Source organism: Chaetodon auriga, chromosome 13, assembly GCF_051107435.1.
Source record: "Chaetodon auriga isolate fChaAug3 chromosome 13, fChaAug3.hap1, whole genome shotgun sequence".
NCBI lineage: Eukaryota > Metazoa > Chordata > Actinopteri > Chaetodontiformes > Chaetodontidae > Chaetodon > Chaetodon auriga.
Window position 1 is genome coordinate 20807828 of NC_135086.1, and position 19067 is coordinate 20826894.

Consider the following 19067-nt stretch of genomic DNA (forward strand, 5'->3'; position numbering starts at 1 on the left):
GGCTGTCTACAAAGCTGACTTGAAGTGGCTCCAGGGTCTGGGCTGGGTCCCCATTGGCTCACTTGAGGTGGAGAAAGTCAAGAAGTGTGCAGAAATCTTGAGCGATAGGAAGTACCGCCAGCCCCCCAGCACTGTTCCTTTCACCAGCCCCATAGATGCCATGAACATTGTACTGGCAAAGAATAACGCTCTGACCATGAACAAGGTAGAAATTATATAGAAATTAATTTTCGTGAAAGAGCTTATAGTACATAAAGAATATCTCAATTTTCAATGACATGTCTCTCTGGAGATCTCTTAATTCAGCACCATCAGTTAACACTGGTATTTTTTGTGGTTTGTTTCAGCGCCTCTACGTAGAGGCATGGGAGAAGGATAAGACCAACCTGCACATCAAACCTGACACTCCTGAAATCATTCTGTCTCAGCAGAATGCTATCAACATGAGCAAGGTTATTACAATTCTTATTGCACATGATAAGAAAGAAGATGACACCTTCCTTATCTAGTATGTGATCTTGCCTATCTCTGTGTCAAGCAGACTGGTTCTTGCCAGTCTTTTAATGTTTAAAATCATTTCACAGAATTTGGAAACCAGCTTTTTGGCAGTTGTTTTTACTTATCAACCACCTTAAACCTCATTCAGAATACTCTGGCTTGAATTAGGAGTTGTATTAGATTCTTACAGTGGTTTCTATGAATACGATCCCTTTTTGCAAACCTTTCCAGCTGGAAGCTTTCCAAATCTAAGTGCCACAATTAGACCACCATTTGTTAAAACAATTAACAGAAGTATGCATGTATGTCTTACTTTTCAGAAACTATATAAACAAGGTTTTGAGGCCACTATCAAGAAAGGCTATTTCCTCCCTGTGGATGCAATCTCTGTCAAAGCTGCTAAGGCCTCCAGGGACATCATCAGTGATGTGAGTGACTCGTACTATATATGATTGCTGCTGGTATTAAACATAATGTGAGATATGTTCCCCTTGTAACGTAAACCAATGTCTGCTGATATCATCAGTACAAGTACAAGACAGGATACCGTGGGCAGGTCGGTCATCACATTGGTGCTCGCAGCGTCCAGGACGACCCTCTGATCATGCTGGCACTGAACTCAGCCAAGATTGCCAGTGATGCCCTGTACAAGAAGGACTTCAATAAGTCCAAGACCAAGTTCAACTTGCCAGTGGACATGCTGAGTCTTGAGCTGGCAAAGAAGTGCCAGATTCAGGTCAACCATGCCAACTACATCACCCGCCTGCACCAGTGGACTTGTCTGCCAGACTCCAATGATGTGGTCCAGGCCAGGAAAGCCTATGATCTTCAGAGTGATGTGAGGCCTTCTGTGACATATTAAACACATCTCAACATATTAAGCCATTTTGACTGTGCTTATGTGTTATAATGTTACATGTGTACACTTTTCCCAACAGGCTGTATACAAAGCAGACATGGATGAGATCGTAGGCGTAGGATGGGTTCCCATTGGCTCGCTCGATGTGTTAAAGGCCAAGAATGCTTCAAGAATTCTCAGCGACCGTCTCTACAGGCAGAAACCAGAGAAACTGAAATATACAACTGACATGACTTCCATGCCCATGGTCTTGGCCAAAGCGAATGCTGATATCATCAACAAGGTGAAAAATATCATATGTCTCTTTTATAATTTTTGCACATTTGTTCAGTCTTTTCCTGGTGATTACAATTTGTGTGTGTTTTTCTTTCTTTTTCTGGTTCTCACCACAGAGAAACTACATTGCTGCTTGGGAGGCTGACAAGGTTAAGACTCATGTAACACCTGACCTACCTGAGCTTCTGCTTTCGAAAGCTAATGCTTACAACATCAGCAGGGTATGTTTGGTCTATTTTGACTTAAACTAGGATTCTACATATGTCAGTAAATATCAATATTACTGACATCACAATTTTCATTTTAAAATTCAACTATATTCACTTCTTTTTCAGAAATTATACAGGGAAGGTGTCGAGGAGATCTTCAGAAAGGGCTACGACCTCAGGGGTGATGCTGTGTCTGTTGTCGCTGCCAAACATGGAAGAGAAATCATCAGTGATGTATGTAACATATAAATGGGTTCTTTTCTGTTTGATATTGACGTGTGCTTATTTGTACAGTATTCTGTTTATTATCACGTCACTCATTCTCTCTTAACAGTACAAGTACAAGACAGGATACCGTAAGCAGGTCGGTCACCATATCGGAGCCCTCAGCGTCCATGATGATCCTCTGATCGTGTTGGCTCTGAACTCAGCCAAGATTGCCAGTGATGCCCTGTACAAGAAGGATTTCAACAAGTCCAAGACCAAGTTCAACCTTCCAGTGGATATGCTGAATCTTGAACTGGCCAAGAAATGCCAGATCCAAGTCAACGATTTCAACTACAGAACTCATCTGCACAACTGGACCTGTCTCCCCGACTCCAATGATGTGGTCCAGGCCAGAAAGGCTTATGACTTGCAGAGTGATGTGAGTAATCCTCCTAATGTGCTTCATGGGCACTGCAAAAATGTTTCATTTTTCAAAATGAAAACTCAATGTGACTTTGTGGTCCTTTCTTTCCCCCTGTGACTTGTAGGCTGTGTACAAAGCTGACATGGAATGGGTCAAGGGAATGGGTTGGGTGCCAATTGGTTCACTTGATGTGGAGAAAGCCAAGAAAGCAGGAGAGATCCTGAGCGACATAAAGTACCGCCAGCATCCCAGCAACTTCAAATTCACAGCCAAGACAAGTGACATGCCGTATGCCCTAGCTCAGGCCAATGCCCAGATCATGGACAAGGTAGAGCTGGCACATCTCATATAATATTATTTCACTGTGTTTTAATGTATTATACCAAATATTTGGCAAAATGTTTCATGTTGATGTTGTTCATACCAAGGAGGATAACTTGTTTTAGACAAAGCTCTATAATAATGCTCTGTGACTCAGTTAAAGTCACATCTCACTAACTGTGCCAATCTGCTGTTTACAGAAAGCGTATGTTTCTGCCTGGGAGGCAGATAAGACCAACCTTCACGTCATGCCTGACACCCCAGAGATCATCCTGGCCAAGCAGAACAAACTCAACACCAGTCTGGTAATGCAGTGCTTCTTCATGTAGTTGTATAACCAATTAGTACATCACAGATTATTATCATATCATTAATTGTTAGTGTGATTTACAGATAATTGTGCCGAAGTTTAAAGCCACGTGGTTGTTGAGCTTTCAGTCACATCCAATGTAAAAGAAATTGTCTGCTCCTTAAGTGCTGTATTATTTTTTATGGTCTATAGCGTACAGTGTATATGCCAGAGACCCTAACAGCATTATTATTGTTTCCCCAGAAATATTACCGTGAAGGCTTTATGGACACCATAAACAAGGGCTACGTCCTCCCCAAAGATGCTATCTCTGTTTTGGCAGCAAGGGCCTCGCGAGACATCATCAGCGATGTAAGTCTGCACCACTCTTTGAAACATTTTTCACGTTCTCTTCACTTTGTAAATTCTGCCGCAGTTTTTGATTTCCCTGCAGTTTGTGTTATGAAACTGATCAAAGTATTTCTATCCCAAATTTTCAGTACAAATACAAGGCCGGTTTCCGCAAGCAGTGTGGCCATCACATCGGTGCCCTCAGTGTTAAGGACGACCCACTGATTATGTTGGCAGCTCATGTAGCCAAGATCTCCAGTGACAACATCTACAAGAAGGACTTCAACAAGACCAAGACCAAATACAACCTGCCAGTAGACATGTTGACGATTGAACTCGCCAAGAAATGCCAGCAGCAAGTGAATGACTTCAACTACAGAACTCACTTACACCAGTGGACATGCCTGCCAGACTCCAATGATGTGGTTCAAGCGAGGAAGGTCTACGACTTACAGAGTGATGTAAGTACATGGAAAGTGTATGTGTAATGTGTTTGTATGTCAGTTGGCATCATTGCCAGAAAGGAAATTGCCTTAAGTTAAAATGTTTTTCTGACCATTTAGGATTGTTTGAGTTTGTATGTTTGTTAGTTTCATAGATATTCACATTCATTCAGTTCACTCAAGATTTTGAACCTTGTGCTGCATCTAATTCATTTACTGGAAATCTCTTCATCCTTATTTTGAGACATCCAGCAGTCAGACAAATACAAAACCTATAAGAACAAAAACATAAATGCATTTGGTGGGGTTAAAACTGTTTTTGTTTCTTAGGCCGTATACAAAGCTGACCTGGAGTGGCTGAGAGGATGCGGCTGGTCACCTCAGGACTCTGTGGACGTCATCAAAGCTAGAAATGCCCAGACTGTTCTCAGTGAGAGGCTCTACCGCCAGCCCCCAAGCACTGTGAAGTTCACCAGCGTTGTCGACCTCCCAGCTATCGTCTTGTCCAAGCAAAACGCTGACAACATCAGTGACGTGAGTAATAGCATCTATCTGCATGCTAAATGCTTTCTTTAGTGAATTAAAAAATAACATGAAGTATTTTGTACAAATATCCGTATAATGAGGATGTGAAAATAAAGAAGCTAATGTTTTGTTCTCTCACTGACAGAGGAAATACAGAGAAGTCTGGGATAAAGACAAGCTCTCCATTCACCTGCCAGCTAATGCCCCCCCCTTTGAACTGTCCAAGGCCAATGCTATCAACATCAGCAACGTACGTTTGTATGAGTGCCCATTTGGCCTATGTTGAAATGCTGAAAATTCGACATAAATATCTCATTTGTTTGAATGTATTATTCAATCAGTGCATGATTGAATGCACTGATTGAATAATGATCACTGTGATGTTGATGTGCTAACATGATATCTTTTCGTTCTCTGCAGAAACTGTACACAAAAGCATGGGATGACCAGAAGGCCAAAGGCTACCATGTCAAGGAGGATGCTATCTCTGTGCTGAAGGCTAAAGCTTCCAGAGATATCATTAGTGACGTAAGAAAAAATGGATAATGTTTAAATAGAACTGATTCATAAATGAGACACTTTATGACTTTTCCTTAACATTTTGTCTCTTCTCTTTTAGTACAAGTACAAGACAGGATACCGCAGGCAGGTTGGCCACCACATTGGTGCTCGCAGCGTCCAGGACGACCCTCTGATCATGCTGGCACTGAACTCAGGAAAGATTGCCAGTGATGCCCTGTACAAGAAGGACTTCAACAAGTCTAAGACCAAGTTCAACTTGCCAGTGGACATGCTGACACTTGAGCTGGCAAAGAAATGCCAGATTCAAGTCAATGATTTTAACTATAGAACTTATTTGCACCAGTGGACTTGTCTGCCAGACTCCAATGATGTGGTCCAGGCCAGGAAGGCCTACGATCTGCAGAGCGATGTAAGTTTATGGTAGTGCTCATGGATAGTATTCATTTACATATTTGCTGGATGTTTTGATGATATGTACACTGTACACTTGAATTTAATCCAAGAAACTCTTACATTGTGATAATTGTAACTGTAAGAAACCACACAAACATATCTGCCTGTTTTGTTTTCTCAGGCTGTGTACAAGGCTGATTTGGAGTGGTTACGTGGATGTGGATGGATTCCACATGAGTCTGTGGATGTCATGAAGGTGAAGCATGCGCAGAAGGTCCTGGCTGATGTAAGTCTGACTACAATTCGACTTTGAAGTTACTTGTAAAATCACAGACATTTATATATATTTGTAAAATGTGTTAAGATTCATTAGAATTTGTTCAATCCATAAAAATTGCACATGTATCTCATTTGCAAAATTATTGTTTTTCTTTCATTTCTTTCTTGCTATCTCAGAGAGGCTATCGTGTCAAGTTGGATGATCAGAAATTCACAGTTCCAACAGACAGAGTCGACTTGCTCTGTGCCAAGAATGCTGCTGATGTCCTCAACGAGGTGAGGATGATTCTGTTCTACAGATGCTGTTTGAATATGTTTTGAGTCCTCTCTTCAATTAAGCCATGTGAGTAGTGGCAGATTTGAGGGTTTTTATTAACTGAATTTTGATTTCACAATCTTCTCAGGCCAAATATCGTGAGGCCTGGCACCAGGACAAGACCAATTACACTCTGGTGGAGACTCCAACTCTTGCCACAGCCAGAGAGGTGGCTAAGAACGTTCACCCGGTAAGATGACTCCTCACGGAGGTATTTGTTACATGTTTCAATCCAACAGTACTTTGTCCTCTATCTGTTTTATCCTGTATTATTATCAGCTCAAAAACAATACATAATCATAAATCTATAGTAACAGATTCCATCTCTTGCAGAAACTGTACACCAAAGACTGGGATAAGGTCAAAGCCACAGGCTACTTCATGCCCGGAGATGCTGTACCAATCAAGCAGTGCATCCAGACTACTAAAGTGCAGAGTAAAGTGAGTAGTGTGCCAGAGTTCCATCTTCCTTTCATAATAAGAGCATTTAATAAAGTTGTTCAGAATTTTATCAAAGACATGACAATGTGGAGATAATGATTTCCATCTGTCCTGTAGCATAATTACCTTGAGGGATACCGTAAGCAGGTCGGCCACCACATTGGTGCTCGCAGCGTCCAGGACGACCCTCTGCTCATGCTGGCTCTGAACTCAGCCAAGATTGCCAGTGATGCTCTGTACAAGAAGGACTTCAACAAGTCCAAGACCAAGTTCAACCTGCCAGTGGACATGCTGCAGTTTGAACTGGCCAAGAAATGCCAGATCCAAGTCAATGATGACAACTACAGAACCCGCCTGCACCAGTGGACTTGTCTGCCAGACCAGAATGATGTCATCCAGGCCCGTAAAGCCTATGATCTCCAAAGCGATGTGAGTGCTAATCCCACCAGTCTAGGATTTATTTATCACATTCATATGGTAAATTGACAGAAACTTCTATCTGTTCTAACCTCCTAACTTGTGCCTTGGTTTCTGTCTTCAGTTTGTGTATAAGGCTGATATGGAATGGATTCGTGGCTGCGGCTGGGTGGCAGCTGACTCTGTTGATCATGTCAAGGTCAAGAAGGCCCAGGAGATTCTCAATGATGTATGTATACTGTATTACATTCAGTCTTTTAATTAGGTATTTTTCCCATTTTTTGTCAGTTCATTGTGTCTCACCTTGATGCTGAAATTTTATTTGCAGAGGCTCTACAAAAAGAATGCCAAAGAAGAGTTTGGAAAATTCACGCTGATTGTGGACCGCCCTGAACTTATCTTAGCAAGGATAAACGCTGCCAACCTCAGTGATGTATGTAAAAATCCAACATTCAAACTGCAAAATTTCAAGAGATATATAAATAAAAAATAATCAAATCTAAAATCAAAATTCTCTTTTTTTCTTCCTACTAAAGCTGAAGTACAAAGAGACATTCAATGCAGAAAAAGGTCATTACATTGGTTCAGATGACACTCCTCAACTGGCCCACAGCAGGGAGGTGTCTAAGAACATCAGCGAGGTAATGTAGAATATTTAGCTATTTCATTCATTCTGTTCATTCTCTCAATTCATTTTTTTATTCATGATATTTATTGATGTCACATATTGTGTCAGCCTTTTTTAAACCATATGCCTACTTCTTGTGATTTCAGAAACTCTACAAACTGGGATGGGACGAGTCTAAGGCTACAGGCTACCAGCTGAACCATGAATTCATCCCACTTCTGTCTGGCAGGAAATCCAGGGATATTGCTAGTGATGTGAGTGTCTTACGTTTCTTTATAGTCGTCAGTGCTGATGAGGCAAAATCACATGGAATCATATTTTGATTATTTTTTAAACAAAACTGAGACTTTTATTATTCCATATTCTACTAGGTCAAGTACAAGGATGCCCATGAGAAGGCCAAGGGTCACTACATGGCTGGAACCCTGGTGGACTTCCCTGAGGTGATGCGCTGTGGACAGCAGGAGAAGAACAAGGGACTGGTAAGATATTAAGAAAAGTTTACCAATTTGTTCCATACATGTCAAGACATCTTTATACTTTTGCAACATACAATAAAAGCAAAGATCAAATTAAGAAATGTTAACATGTATCACCTGCACCACAAGATGCATACTGTCCAATTCTGATAAATAATAGCAAAAAAGATATTCCTTTATGGAATGACGATCTACAGTCAAAAGATCACCTTAGTCTTTAGATAAATGGTCTGCGATGTGTTTTAAATGTTATATTACTCAAGTCTTCTTCATTTGGCATGTTTAAGTATTTAAATTGCTTTTATGACTGAAGATCATGATTTATGTTTGTTATAATATAACTTTATTGTAGGCTAATTTGTATCACATTCCTAACTTCCATGGGCTGCATGTCTTCACAGAGACTCTACCAGAAGGACTACCATCAGAGCAAAACCAAGACCCACCTCCCCCCTGACATCATCGCCAACCAGGTAGCCAAGCGGTGCCAGGACATGCTGAGTGACGTCATCTACCGTACCTACCTGCACCAGTGGACTTGCCATCCTGACCAGGAAGACGCCATTCGTGCCCGCAAGACCAACGAGATTCTCAGTGATGTAGGTCCTTCTTCCACATACAATAATAGATTTAGCTGTTTGCAAGCAAGAGAATATACAAAATATACACACAGTATAACTCTGTGCTTCATGCTGTTGTCATTTGATAGGTGTTCTACAAGGATGACCTGAACTGGATGAAGGGTATTGGTTGCTTTGTCTGGGACACGCCAGAAATCCTTCGTGCCAAGAAGTCCTACGAGCTGCAGAGTGATGTGAGTAACAACATGCAAGATCACAGGAAACCTTTAGAAATGTTATCAATAATGTGTTCTTTATTGAAGATGTTATTTTTAGAGCCATCCTTAGAAAATAGAAAACAATTGAATTCTTTCGTTTGTGAAACTGTGATGATTAACCCATGCCGTATCTTTCTGTGTAGCTCAAATACAGAGACGAGGCCAAGAAGGAATTCAACAATTACTCCATTGTGACAGACACCCCAGTTTATGTGACTGCTGTCCTGGGTCACACCTGGGCCAGTGAGGTGAATGGGTTGGACTTTTAAAAACATATATATAGTATTTGAGTTTCAAATGCCTGATTGAGTGTGTTAATTTAACAATTGTCGTTGATAGCTCAACTACAGGGAGGCTTATCATAAGGAGAAGCACCTGTATACTACCGTCCTGGATACTTATGACTACGCCAGATGCCACAACTTCAAGCACTTCTTCAGCAATGTAAGTGAAGATAAACATCTCTCTCTTTCACCCTGTGATATGATATCAGCTGTATAAACAGCATGTTCGCCCATCATAACATGTTCACGATGTTCTGACTTTTCTGTACGACAGAAAAACTACACTGCTGCCTGGGACAAAGTCAAAGCCAAGGGCTACCAGATTCCACATGACTCAAACGCCCTGCAGCACGCCAAAACCCAGAAGATCATTCTCAGCAACGTGAGTCAAGATCTATGAATTTTATCCCATGTTTCTGCAAGGATTTTCTTCACATTGACCCTAAAAAGACAATATGACTCCTTTTGACCCTTTAGGTGAAGTACAAGGAGGATTACGAGAAGTTCAAATCCCTCTACAGTCTGCCCAAGTCTCTTGAGGACGATCCCGCCACTGCTCGCTGTGTCAAAGCTGGGAAACTGGTCCTGGATGTAAGTACAACTCATTGAGCCATTTTATCATCCATTTGTCTGCATTTCTTTCAACGCGCCATACGGGAGTTGCGCTGTAAGACTAACTAGTAGTTAAAATGCATTTAACTGTGTAGCTTTTTGTGCACCTGTAACCTGAACTGAAAGCAAAAAAATAAAGAAAATCTGTTGTCCATTACAGCGTCTGTACAAAGAGAACTATGAGAAGACCAAGGCTAAGAACCATATCCCACCAGACATGTTGGAGATCCTGTCTGCCCGCAACACGCAGTCCACTGTCAGCGGGATCCACTACCGCAAGTACCTGCATCAGTGGATCTGCCTCCCTGATATGCAGGTGTACGTCCAAGCACGCAAAGTCAACGAGCAGCTCAGTGATGTGAGTAACTGCCCTCAGCTTAATATCCTGTCCTTATTATTGTGTAGCCTCAGTAGTGCCCATATGTCTTGTAGCCATGTACTCTATGAAAAAGGGTCAGGTTTCTACAAGTTGCAACACAAACACATCTGCCAAAGTCACTTAACTTGTGTGTGTTGTTGTGTGCTTTCTGCAGATCTTCTACAAGGATGACCTGAACTGGCTGAAGGGTATTGGCTGCTTTGCCTGGGACACACCAGAGATCCTCCGTGTCAAGCATGCTGGTAACCTTCAGAGTGAGGTTAGCCCACCTGCTATATTTATTCTAATTCTTCTCTCTATTGAACATCCTCCTCAGATATTTGGTAAACAACTGTCACTCGGCTTGCCACTATTCATTTTTCTTCATATGCTTCTATTCTATGGCACTCAAACAACTGTCATTATCTCCCTTCCAGTAAATCCTCCACAAACTAGTCATAATACCTTGTGTTTAATCAGAGGTGATGCTGATGGCCATGTTGTGTTTTTATTCTAGAATAAGTACAGAGCCAAAGGTATTGAGGCTTTCAAGGAGTATTCGGTGGTGACGGATACTCCAGTGTACGAGACTGCCAAGCAGAACGCCCAGAACCTGAGCGATGTACGTGAATATATAAATGTTCTTCATAATTTTGCCTCATGACTATCTGTATTTCATTACAAGCAAAAAATATGACCATACATTTCATCTTCTTTTCTTTTCTTTTTTTCCAGCTGCATTACCACTATGATTACAACGCCAATGTCAAGGGCACCAACACTGCTCCTGCTGTTACCATTGACACAGAAAGGGCACGCCTGGCTAACTACATCCAGAGTGATGTAAGATAATATTCCTTAATTTTCAGTCTACTTTTTTCAAAATTACTACCCTGTATGTACAGTCTGTATACTGTAAGAATATTCTTGACAAATCCCGGAGAGAAGAAGCACCTTCACAATACACACTATATTGTTTATGCTACAGTGAGGAGACGCTTGAGATGCCATCATTTTGCACATGTGTAGTGTATCATGACTTTACAGATGTTGCCAGATTATGTTTTTCATTTTGTAGTGGAAATTTCACACTGATAAATGTCAGAAAATAAATATAGTGCACTGCTGTCAGTAGCAAATACAGAGTGATTTTACACATTTCATCTCAAACAAAAGATTTAGTTAAGGATTAAAGAACTGCAACACTGCAAGTCCATAGTGAATATGGGTATTCCAAATTGAAATTGCTCAAGTGAATAGAATAAAAAACAAATTTATACATAATTCAGTTTCATTTTAACAGTTAAGCTTCAGTAGTTTTGACGTCATTTTGTTGGGTCAGTATGTGAGTTTCTGTTCCAGCTGAAATGAATTCTGTCTCACTATGTTGTCTTGACCTCTCTCAGAACTGGTACAAAGAGGCCAACAAGAACTTCATGCCCACTGGTTTCACCCTGCCCCACGACACCCCGCTAATCCAGCAGGCTAAGAAGAACAGCGTCGTCGCCAGCGATGTAAGTACCTTCACTGTCTTGAATCCTCCAATTATCCCGTTCATTCGACAGCAATGGAATCTTTTTGCTAATGTACTTTTGATTTATTTGTGCAGGTGAAGTACAAGGAGGCGTATGAGATGACGAAGGCTAAAGCCTACACTATTCATCCAGAGGGTGTCAACTTCGTCAACTCAAGGAAAGCACATAAGATCTCCAACGATGTAAGATAACACACTGTTGAAATCAGACACATAAGTGTTGATGGAGATTACTGAATGAAACAATCTCATCTACCATCTTCTCTTCCCCAGCGTCTGTATCGGGAGGACTACCACAAGCAAAAGGACAAGATCCACACAACCTACGACACCCCTGATATCAAACAAGTCAAGATGAACCAGGAACACCTCAGCGACGTATGGAACCACACAATTTATGTCATTCAGGTTCCCATTTTTATTCATGTAGCTTGTTGAGTAGTATGTGCTATTCATGGCACCTTTGTTTTGCCTTCTCATCCTAGTTGTGCTACAAAGAGAAATACTACAACAACAGAGGCCAGTTGATCTCAATGCCCATTACGCCCCAGCTGATGCACTGCTACCACGTCAATGAGATCACCAGCGAGGTACAGTGAAAAGGAGCATACGTTTGAGATTTTCACACACATTTCCACATCAATTTAAACTGTAAAGCTTTTGTCAGAAATGTTTTCTGAAATCATTTTGTGTTTTTAGCTAAAATACAAAGAGGATCTGATGTGGCTGAGAGGCCTTGGCTGCTTCTTGTATGACACGCCAGAGATGGTCCACGTTCGCAACATCACCAAACAAAGGGTATGTGTTTCTATTTTTCTACTTTGTATGAGTATCGTTCATTTTCATTTCATGATGTATTTCCTGCTGCGGCATTACCATCATTTGTGTGGCCTGTTTTTCACTTCAGGTGAACTATCCAGTGGATGCAAAGAAGAACCTTGCCAACTTCTCTGTGGTCCTGGACACACCAGAGTATAAGCGTGTGACAGAACTTAAGACCCACATGAGCCACGTGAGTCTTTTTCCCAAACACACACACTATATGAGTAGTCTCATATTGTAGCTTTTAAATAGCTTGAAGTATCTCCCTAGTTTTGCATATGTTTTCACATGTTTTCTGTTATTTGGTCAGAAAATAAACATTGTGACCGATTTGACTGAGCTTTTGTTATTCTGCTCCTCTATGTTCAGCTCATCTACAAAGCCCAGAGCAAGGACGAGATGGCTAAGGTCACCACCACCGTGGACTCTGTGGACATCCAGAGAGCCAAATGGGCCCAGCAGCTGACTAACAAAGCAAGTTCAGATACGCCATCACTCACTGTTGTTTATTTTCTTTTCCTGATAATCTAATCATTATTTCCTCTCTTTTTTCCACAGTACCAGTACACAGATTTGGCTGCTAAGGAGAGAGCTCATTTCACTCCAGAATCCGAAACTCCAAACATGGGCCATGCTAGAAAAATGAAAGTGGTCTACAGTGATGTAAGTCTTCCCCTTCCTCATTTCTTCTTTGCTTTAGCTTGGACATGCAGGTGGTTTATCAACAGGCTATCACACCTTCCTAACCCCTCGCCTCTGTAGAATTTAAATAAGAATATCATAATAGTGTTTGTGTTTCCAATCAATGATATTTTTTTATTCCTGATGTGTTGCATGTATTATGTCTTCCCTTCCCTAGAATAAATACAAAGAACAGTATGAGAAGATGAAGCACAGATACACAGCCATTGCTGATACTCCTCTCCTGATCCGTGCCAAGAAGTCCTACCTCCAGTCCAGTGATGTGAGTTTGCTCATCGGCTTACCCTCATAACAAACACTAATATTTATATCAGTGCCAGACATATCAGACGTTTTTTTCATTTCGAATTAGTTGTAGTTTTCCCTTTAGTTCCTCAGCTCAAACTCCCATTACGCAGCAAACCTGTATTTGAATTTGGAGACACACCTTACCTTAACCTAAGCCCTCACCCTAAAATTTAATGATTTACATCATGGGTATCTGCATTTTGTCCCCACAAATACGGCAAGTCCCCACAATGTGTACAAAGCCATGCAAAAATGTGACTAATAGAGGTGAGATACTAGAAACATAACTACATATGTGTGTGTATGACGAACATCTGACACATTTTGTTATTCTTGTCTTCAGCTGCGTTATAAAGAGACCTTTGAGCTCTCCAAAGGCCACTACCACACAGTCAAGGATGCTCTGGACATCACCTACCACCGCAGAGTCACTGATGACATCAGCGAGGTCAGTCATTAAAATCAGTTGTTTGAAGATTTGTCATGAGTATGTAATGTGTGTGCGTGTGTGTGTGTGTATATATATATATATATATATATATACACACACACTATACATTTAGACAGCATTAAACAAAAATGTTGAGATAATTTTTCCCTAACTGTTCTTTTCTCCAATTTTGACTTCAGGTTAAATACAGGGAGAAGTACATTAACTCTCTGGGTACATGGAAGTCCATCCCCGACCGTCCTGAGTTCTTCTTCAGCAGAATTGTCAATGATAACGTCAGCAACGTGAGTACTGTTGACTCACATTCCAAAATTATGCACCCTGTCTTAAAATATTTATCCACAGTCGGTTGGAGGACATATAGTATAATTGACATAATATGTAGTGTTTAAATCAAATCTCTTTTTATGTCCCTCTTTAGATCAAGTACAAGGAGGACCTGGATTGGCTGAAGGGTATTGGCTGCTTTGTGTGGGATACACCTGAGTTGGTGCAGGCTGAAAGGAACAAGGCACTGTACAGTGAGGTGAGGATCTATTTAACTCATAATATACCATTTGTAATGTCAATAATTTCATAAAATGTTTCTTCTTATGATGTCTTAAATTCATCTGCTTTTAATTGTTGTACACAAAGGGCTCTTAGCACATGGTGCCTGGTATATTTTTTGGCATTTTCCTAATACCACTTTCATTTCTTGGTGACAGAGACTGTACAAAGCCTCCTTTGAGAAGAACAGAGGCAACTTCAAGTATACCTCCGACACGCCATTCTTCCAGGCTGCCAAGAACGCCTCCATTCTCATCAACGATGTGAGTCCCTTCATTCTTCAATTCAACACAGAAATTGAAAAATGGATTTTTGTAGCAAAACCATGAATATAATTAGTTCGTTGTTGTGAAATAGAGACTTTAATGACATTTCTCTGTCTCTGTGCATCTCTATGGGACTCTCAGTTTGGAGGTAAAACACTGTGAATTCATTGTATTAGTTATTTGATTATTGTCTGTATAACTGTATAACCATGATATCAGGTGTTTGAAATGTGTCCATTGTTCTTTGTATCATCTTGTTTTAACCCTCCTTCCTCTCCTGGAAAAGTCTCATCACATCACAGTGCGCATTGTTATCTGGACCTTTGTCTTTAACTACTCTCTGACATTCTGAGCAGAGGGTCTACAAAGCTACTTATGAGAAGACAAAGGATAAGTTCACCATAACTACCGATGATCCTAGATACCAACTGGCCAGGGAGAACAGGAAGATGAGCCAGGTAAACGCTCTGGTCGGGTTGTACGACCGGCCTGCCTCCTCCTCTGCTACCTCCAGTCCGGTCCTCCAGACCTCTGTCACTGGTGCATGAGGTCATCAGCAGACCTGCCCGTGGTGGTCGTCGCATGGCTATGATAGTCCTTCCAACACGATAAATTTCTCTCTCTGTCTGTATCAATCCCTGCTCCTTCTGTCTCTTTCTTTTTGTCCAGACAGGTTATTGTAAACTGTGCCACTCAAATAGCAGCTGAAACGTTATCTTGAGTGAGCAGGACTCTCCTTTATCTGTGCCAACCAGAGAGACGGTTCAATCACTCTTTTACAGATGATTAAATTACGCTTGTTAAAGCATGAATGTGTCCAAACAAGCCATTATCAAACTGAAGATGATGGTCTCTGTCACTCTGAAGGCACGGATGAGGACGAACAGCTCCTTTGTCACACTTGGATCTCTGGAGTACTTCTCCAGTCCTCTCAGTGTTACTGCTGTTTATCATGTGTCCTCAACTATGGCATGCTATATGTGTGTGTGTGTGTATGTGAACAGGCAAGGTATAAATCCAAAGCAAAGGATCTGCTAAAGAGTGGCTGCAATGAGCTACTCCGCCCTGACATCCTCACAGCCCTTTACCAGTCCACTATGGGCAGTAAGGTAAACAGCCACAGAGTGGTGAACCATGGTAACTGTGATCCCTGTCCACAAACATGCAGAAAAGAAGTCCTGTGTAATTTTAAGACTTACAGGCATAGAGGAAAGTCACCAGGTTACTTTCTTCATCCCTGCTGTTTCTGGACAAGGTCCCATCATATCACCTACTCATCCTGTACAGATCCCCTCCCTCCATTCAACCCACTCTAACACCTACAGGGGTTTTAACTTCCCCATACTCTGCCCTTGTCTTTCATACTCTAATCCCTCCATCACCTATTCCCTTCTCTTCATGTCCCATTGATTATTCCCGAACCTTTAACTAATCTTCAAATGCAGTGCAGTAGACAGACATATTTAGTGTCACAAATGCAGCAGATTGCAGCATTTCAGACTGAAGCTTCTGCAGAGACAGAAGATATCATGTATCTACGCATTAGTCACCTGTTATGTGTAGATTTCAGAAAGTGGGAGCCACAGTGTCTTTTTTGATACCACTAAAATGCTAAAGTCAGAAATTTTGGGGTTTCTTGACTTTCGCTGTCTTCTCTTGAGTAAACTTCATCTTCATAAAAGCCCCTCTCTGTAGCATCAGCCTCAGAGTCAGTGAGTGATAGCATAAGAGGGGCTGCTGGTCACCATGAGCTACGTGGGCACTGCAGGCTTTCATGACTGAATAGCGGTAACACTATTGTGTCCTCGTCTTCATTCTCGCCTGGGAAATAGCTCCCTCTGTGTTTGTGCATGTTTCATAAAGCATGTTTTTATAAACTTACGCATGACACCACTCACTCATTAGCCAAACTATTATTTTCAGTCTGTGAGAGATTACATAATACATGTAAATCGACTGTTTCTGGCTTTGCTCTAATACTCTTAGAGGACTGTCCAAGAAAAGCAAGAACGGTAAATAAAAGCAAAAGAAACTAGTTATTCTTACACCTTAGCTTCATTATGTAATAAAAGAAAGCAATTGTAAGTCAAATGATCTTCATCTGAACTGACTCTGAGAAGGATATCATTCCATGCTGAAATGTGACTTCTTCATCACTGTCTCTCCTACTTAAACTGTCTGCACAGTTTAGTTGTGTCTTTTCAAGAATCCCTTCAGCCCTTTTCTTGGACAGATTTTGTCTTTACTTTAGCTGCATAAATTAGAAGCAAGACACCTTGTCAGAATACACATAAATAAAATCAAATAACTACAGTGACAACTTGATGATGAATGATACTAACTTTGTTGTGTTTACACGTTATTGTCCTCCATCAGTGGAGGTACAGGGAGCAGTATGAGCGTGCCAAGGACAAGTTCACCTCCATTCTGGACACTCCTGAGTATGAAGCCCACAAACGCAGCAAGAAAATCAGCGACGTAAGTTATTGATGTTGTTTGTCCAGTAGGTTAAATGTTCAAGTCAGAAAGGTCTCAATGATTTTTTATGTTGTTGGTGTCTTCTGAAATGCTCCTGCCAATGTGATCTTGATTATTCCTTAGATCATCTACAAAATGGAGTACAACAAGACCAAGGCAAAGGGATACACCTTACCTTATGACACTCCACACCAGCAGCACATGAAGAAGGTCAAGGACATCACCAGCAATGTAAGTCCCATTCACACTGGCAGCACTTTTTTTTTTTTAACAGGCACAGGAAGTAAAAAATCTGAAATACATTTTGTGTGTTTTTCATTCATCTTGCAGTTGAAATACAAAGAAGTGTATGAGAAGAGCAAAGCCCAGATCAACATGGACCCTGAGGCTCATGAGATCCGTGCTGCCAAGGAGGCCTACAGGAACATCACCAATGTAAGTGTTTATGGTAACATTATCAGGAAGTCTCACTTTCTGTTCATTACTGATTACAGTTTAACTCAACATGCTCGATTATTTTCCGTTTTTAGCTTGATTACAAGAAGAAGTATGAAGCCACCAAGAACAAGTGGATATGGACAGCAGACAGACCTGACTTCATCAATGCTGCCAAGAACTCCTTGCAACAGAGTGATGTGAGTTGGTTCTTTGTCTTTACCGCATATATATGATTTTCATTTTCCATTTCAGCAGCATCCAACAGTGTTGCACTAAATTTGCCCCCATGGTTTCACCCACAGGTTGAGTACAAGTACGACAAAGAGATGATGAAGGGCTGTGTGATACCTGTTGTTGACGACAAGCTCACCCTCCTGGCTATGAAAAACAATGAAATGGCCAGCACAGTAAGTTTTTCAGTTAAATGAGTAAAGGCTCTTTAGACATTTCAAACAACAGGACTACCTCCGAGCTGAATGTTTAACATTCTGCTCTCCAGGTGAAGTACAAAGAGAAGTATGAAAAGGCAAAGGGCCAGTACGTGCCCGTCCAGGACACTCCTCAGATCCTCCATGCCAAGGCTGTGCGCACTCTGGCATCAGAGGTAAGTATCAATCAGGAAAATCTCAACTTTTTTATGTACATTTCAGAATTTAATACAGGTTAAGAATAAGGCAAACTAAAGGCGAATGACTTTCACAATACATGTGTTAGAAATTCTTAAATTTCATCCGCAGAGCAAATACAAGGAGGCCAGTAAGAAGGACATGCAGTCTGGCTCATTCACTACCCTGCCTGAGACTCGTGACACTGCCCACAGCAAGGAGATCAACAAGCTTGTCAGCGGGGTACAACTGCCTCACACTCACTCAGCAAAATCAGCCATAGCATCTCATCATCCTGGACTATTTCTGTGCGGCTGGCCTTGACGTTCTTTCTCTCTTTACAGAAATTGTACAAAGCAAAGTTCGAGAAGGAAAAGGGCAAGTCAGTGTATAACAACATGGTTGTTCCTCCTGATATTCAGCACGCCATAACAGTGGCCAAGAATCAGAGCAACGTGAGTCATCTCCACAGTTGTGCTAAAATAACAGATTGATTTTAATTTCCAGCATAGAGTCTCCATGTTGACATTTCACAATTTGCCTTTTGCCATTTTTTCCACATAATGTGTTCTTTCTGGTCTTCTGCCCATCCCCACAGGTTTCCTATAAGAAGGATGCCAAAGCCAACCTACACTACACCACTGTAGTGGACCGTCCTGACATAAAGAAGGCTACCCAGGCTGCCAAGCTTATCAGTGAGGTAATCAGAAAATTCATCACTTCTAAAACCTGTATACACAAAGGCAGAAATATGCAGAATCTTATCGTGCAGAAGCCTGATTTCACTCCCACAGTTGGCCTTAAATAGATATAGATGTAATTATATCCCACTGCTCACTGCAAGTTAGGTTAGATTAGATTAAACTTTATTGTCATTGCACAGAGTACAAGTCCTGAGACAAGTTAATGGACTTTTGAATGAGGGAAGCAGCAAAGAAGAAGCACAAATATGTCACATTGGCACA

The 19067-nt window shown here is 41.2% G+C and overlaps 1 protein-coding gene across 1 annotated transcript in view; it reads left to right on the top strand.

The window, feature by feature from the left end:
* neb (nebulin) overlaps positions 1-19067 on the top strand; it is a 59823-nt gene that overhangs the window by 23736 nt on the left and 17020 nt on the right. Inside the window, exons 58-116 of the mRNA XM_076747597.1 lie at positions 2-205; positions 348-452; positions 819-926; positions 1025-1336; positions 1437-1640; positions 1750-1854; positions 1969-2076; positions 2177-2488; positions 2598-2801; positions 2995-3099; positions 3348-3455; positions 3584-3895; positions 4208-4411; positions 4548-4652; positions 4823-4930; positions 5022-5333; positions 5499-5603; positions 5774-5872; positions 6001-6102; positions 6246-6353; positions 6471-6782; positions 6895-6999; positions 7099-7203; positions 7307-7411; positions 7545-7652; positions 7770-7880; positions 8279-8476; positions 8587-8691; positions 8859-8963; positions 9055-9159; positions 9274-9381; positions 9477-9590; positions 9772-9969; positions 10145-10249; positions 10487-10591; positions 10705-10812; positions 11376-11483; positions 11579-11686; positions 11777-11881; positions 11989-12093; positions 12203-12301; positions 12411-12515; positions 12695-12799; positions 12884-12988; positions 13185-13289; positions 13659-13763; positions 13946-14050; positions 14188-14292; positions 14474-14578; positions 14938-15039; positions 16958-17059; positions 17183-17290; positions 17390-17494; positions 17590-17694; positions 17800-17904; positions 17997-18101; positions 18235-18345; positions 18447-18557; positions 18701-18802. Of these exons, the coding sequence (XP_076603712.1) occupies positions 2-205; positions 348-452; positions 819-926; positions 1025-1336; positions 1437-1640; positions 1750-1854; positions 1969-2076; positions 2177-2488; positions 2598-2801; positions 2995-3099; positions 3348-3455; positions 3584-3895; positions 4208-4411; positions 4548-4652; positions 4823-4930; positions 5022-5333; positions 5499-5603; positions 5774-5872; positions 6001-6102; positions 6246-6353; positions 6471-6782; positions 6895-6999; positions 7099-7203; positions 7307-7411; positions 7545-7652; positions 7770-7880; positions 8279-8476; positions 8587-8691; positions 8859-8963; positions 9055-9159; positions 9274-9381; positions 9477-9590; positions 9772-9969; positions 10145-10249; positions 10487-10591; positions 10705-10812; positions 11376-11483; positions 11579-11686; positions 11777-11881; positions 11989-12093; positions 12203-12301; positions 12411-12515; positions 12695-12799; positions 12884-12988; positions 13185-13289; positions 13659-13763; positions 13946-14050; positions 14188-14292; positions 14474-14578; positions 14938-15039; positions 16958-17059; positions 17183-17290; positions 17390-17494; positions 17590-17694; positions 17800-17904; positions 17997-18101; positions 18235-18345; positions 18447-18557; positions 18701-18802 (7848 nt within the window). The remainder of the gene's footprint in view (position 1; positions 206-347; positions 453-818; positions 927-1024; positions 1337-1436; positions 1641-1749; positions 1855-1968; positions 2077-2176; positions 2489-2597; positions 2802-2994; positions 3100-3347; positions 3456-3583; positions 3896-4207; positions 4412-4547; positions 4653-4822; positions 4931-5021; positions 5334-5498; positions 5604-5773; positions 5873-6000; positions 6103-6245; positions 6354-6470; positions 6783-6894; positions 7000-7098; positions 7204-7306; positions 7412-7544; positions 7653-7769; positions 7881-8278; positions 8477-8586; positions 8692-8858; positions 8964-9054; positions 9160-9273; positions 9382-9476; positions 9591-9771; positions 9970-10144; positions 10250-10486; positions 10592-10704; positions 10813-11375; positions 11484-11578; positions 11687-11776; positions 11882-11988; positions 12094-12202; positions 12302-12410; positions 12516-12694; positions 12800-12883; positions 12989-13184; positions 13290-13658; positions 13764-13945; positions 14051-14187; positions 14293-14473; positions 14579-14937; positions 15040-16957; positions 17060-17182; positions 17291-17389; positions 17495-17589; positions 17695-17799; positions 17905-17996; positions 18102-18234; positions 18346-18446; positions 18558-18700; positions 18803-19067) is intronic.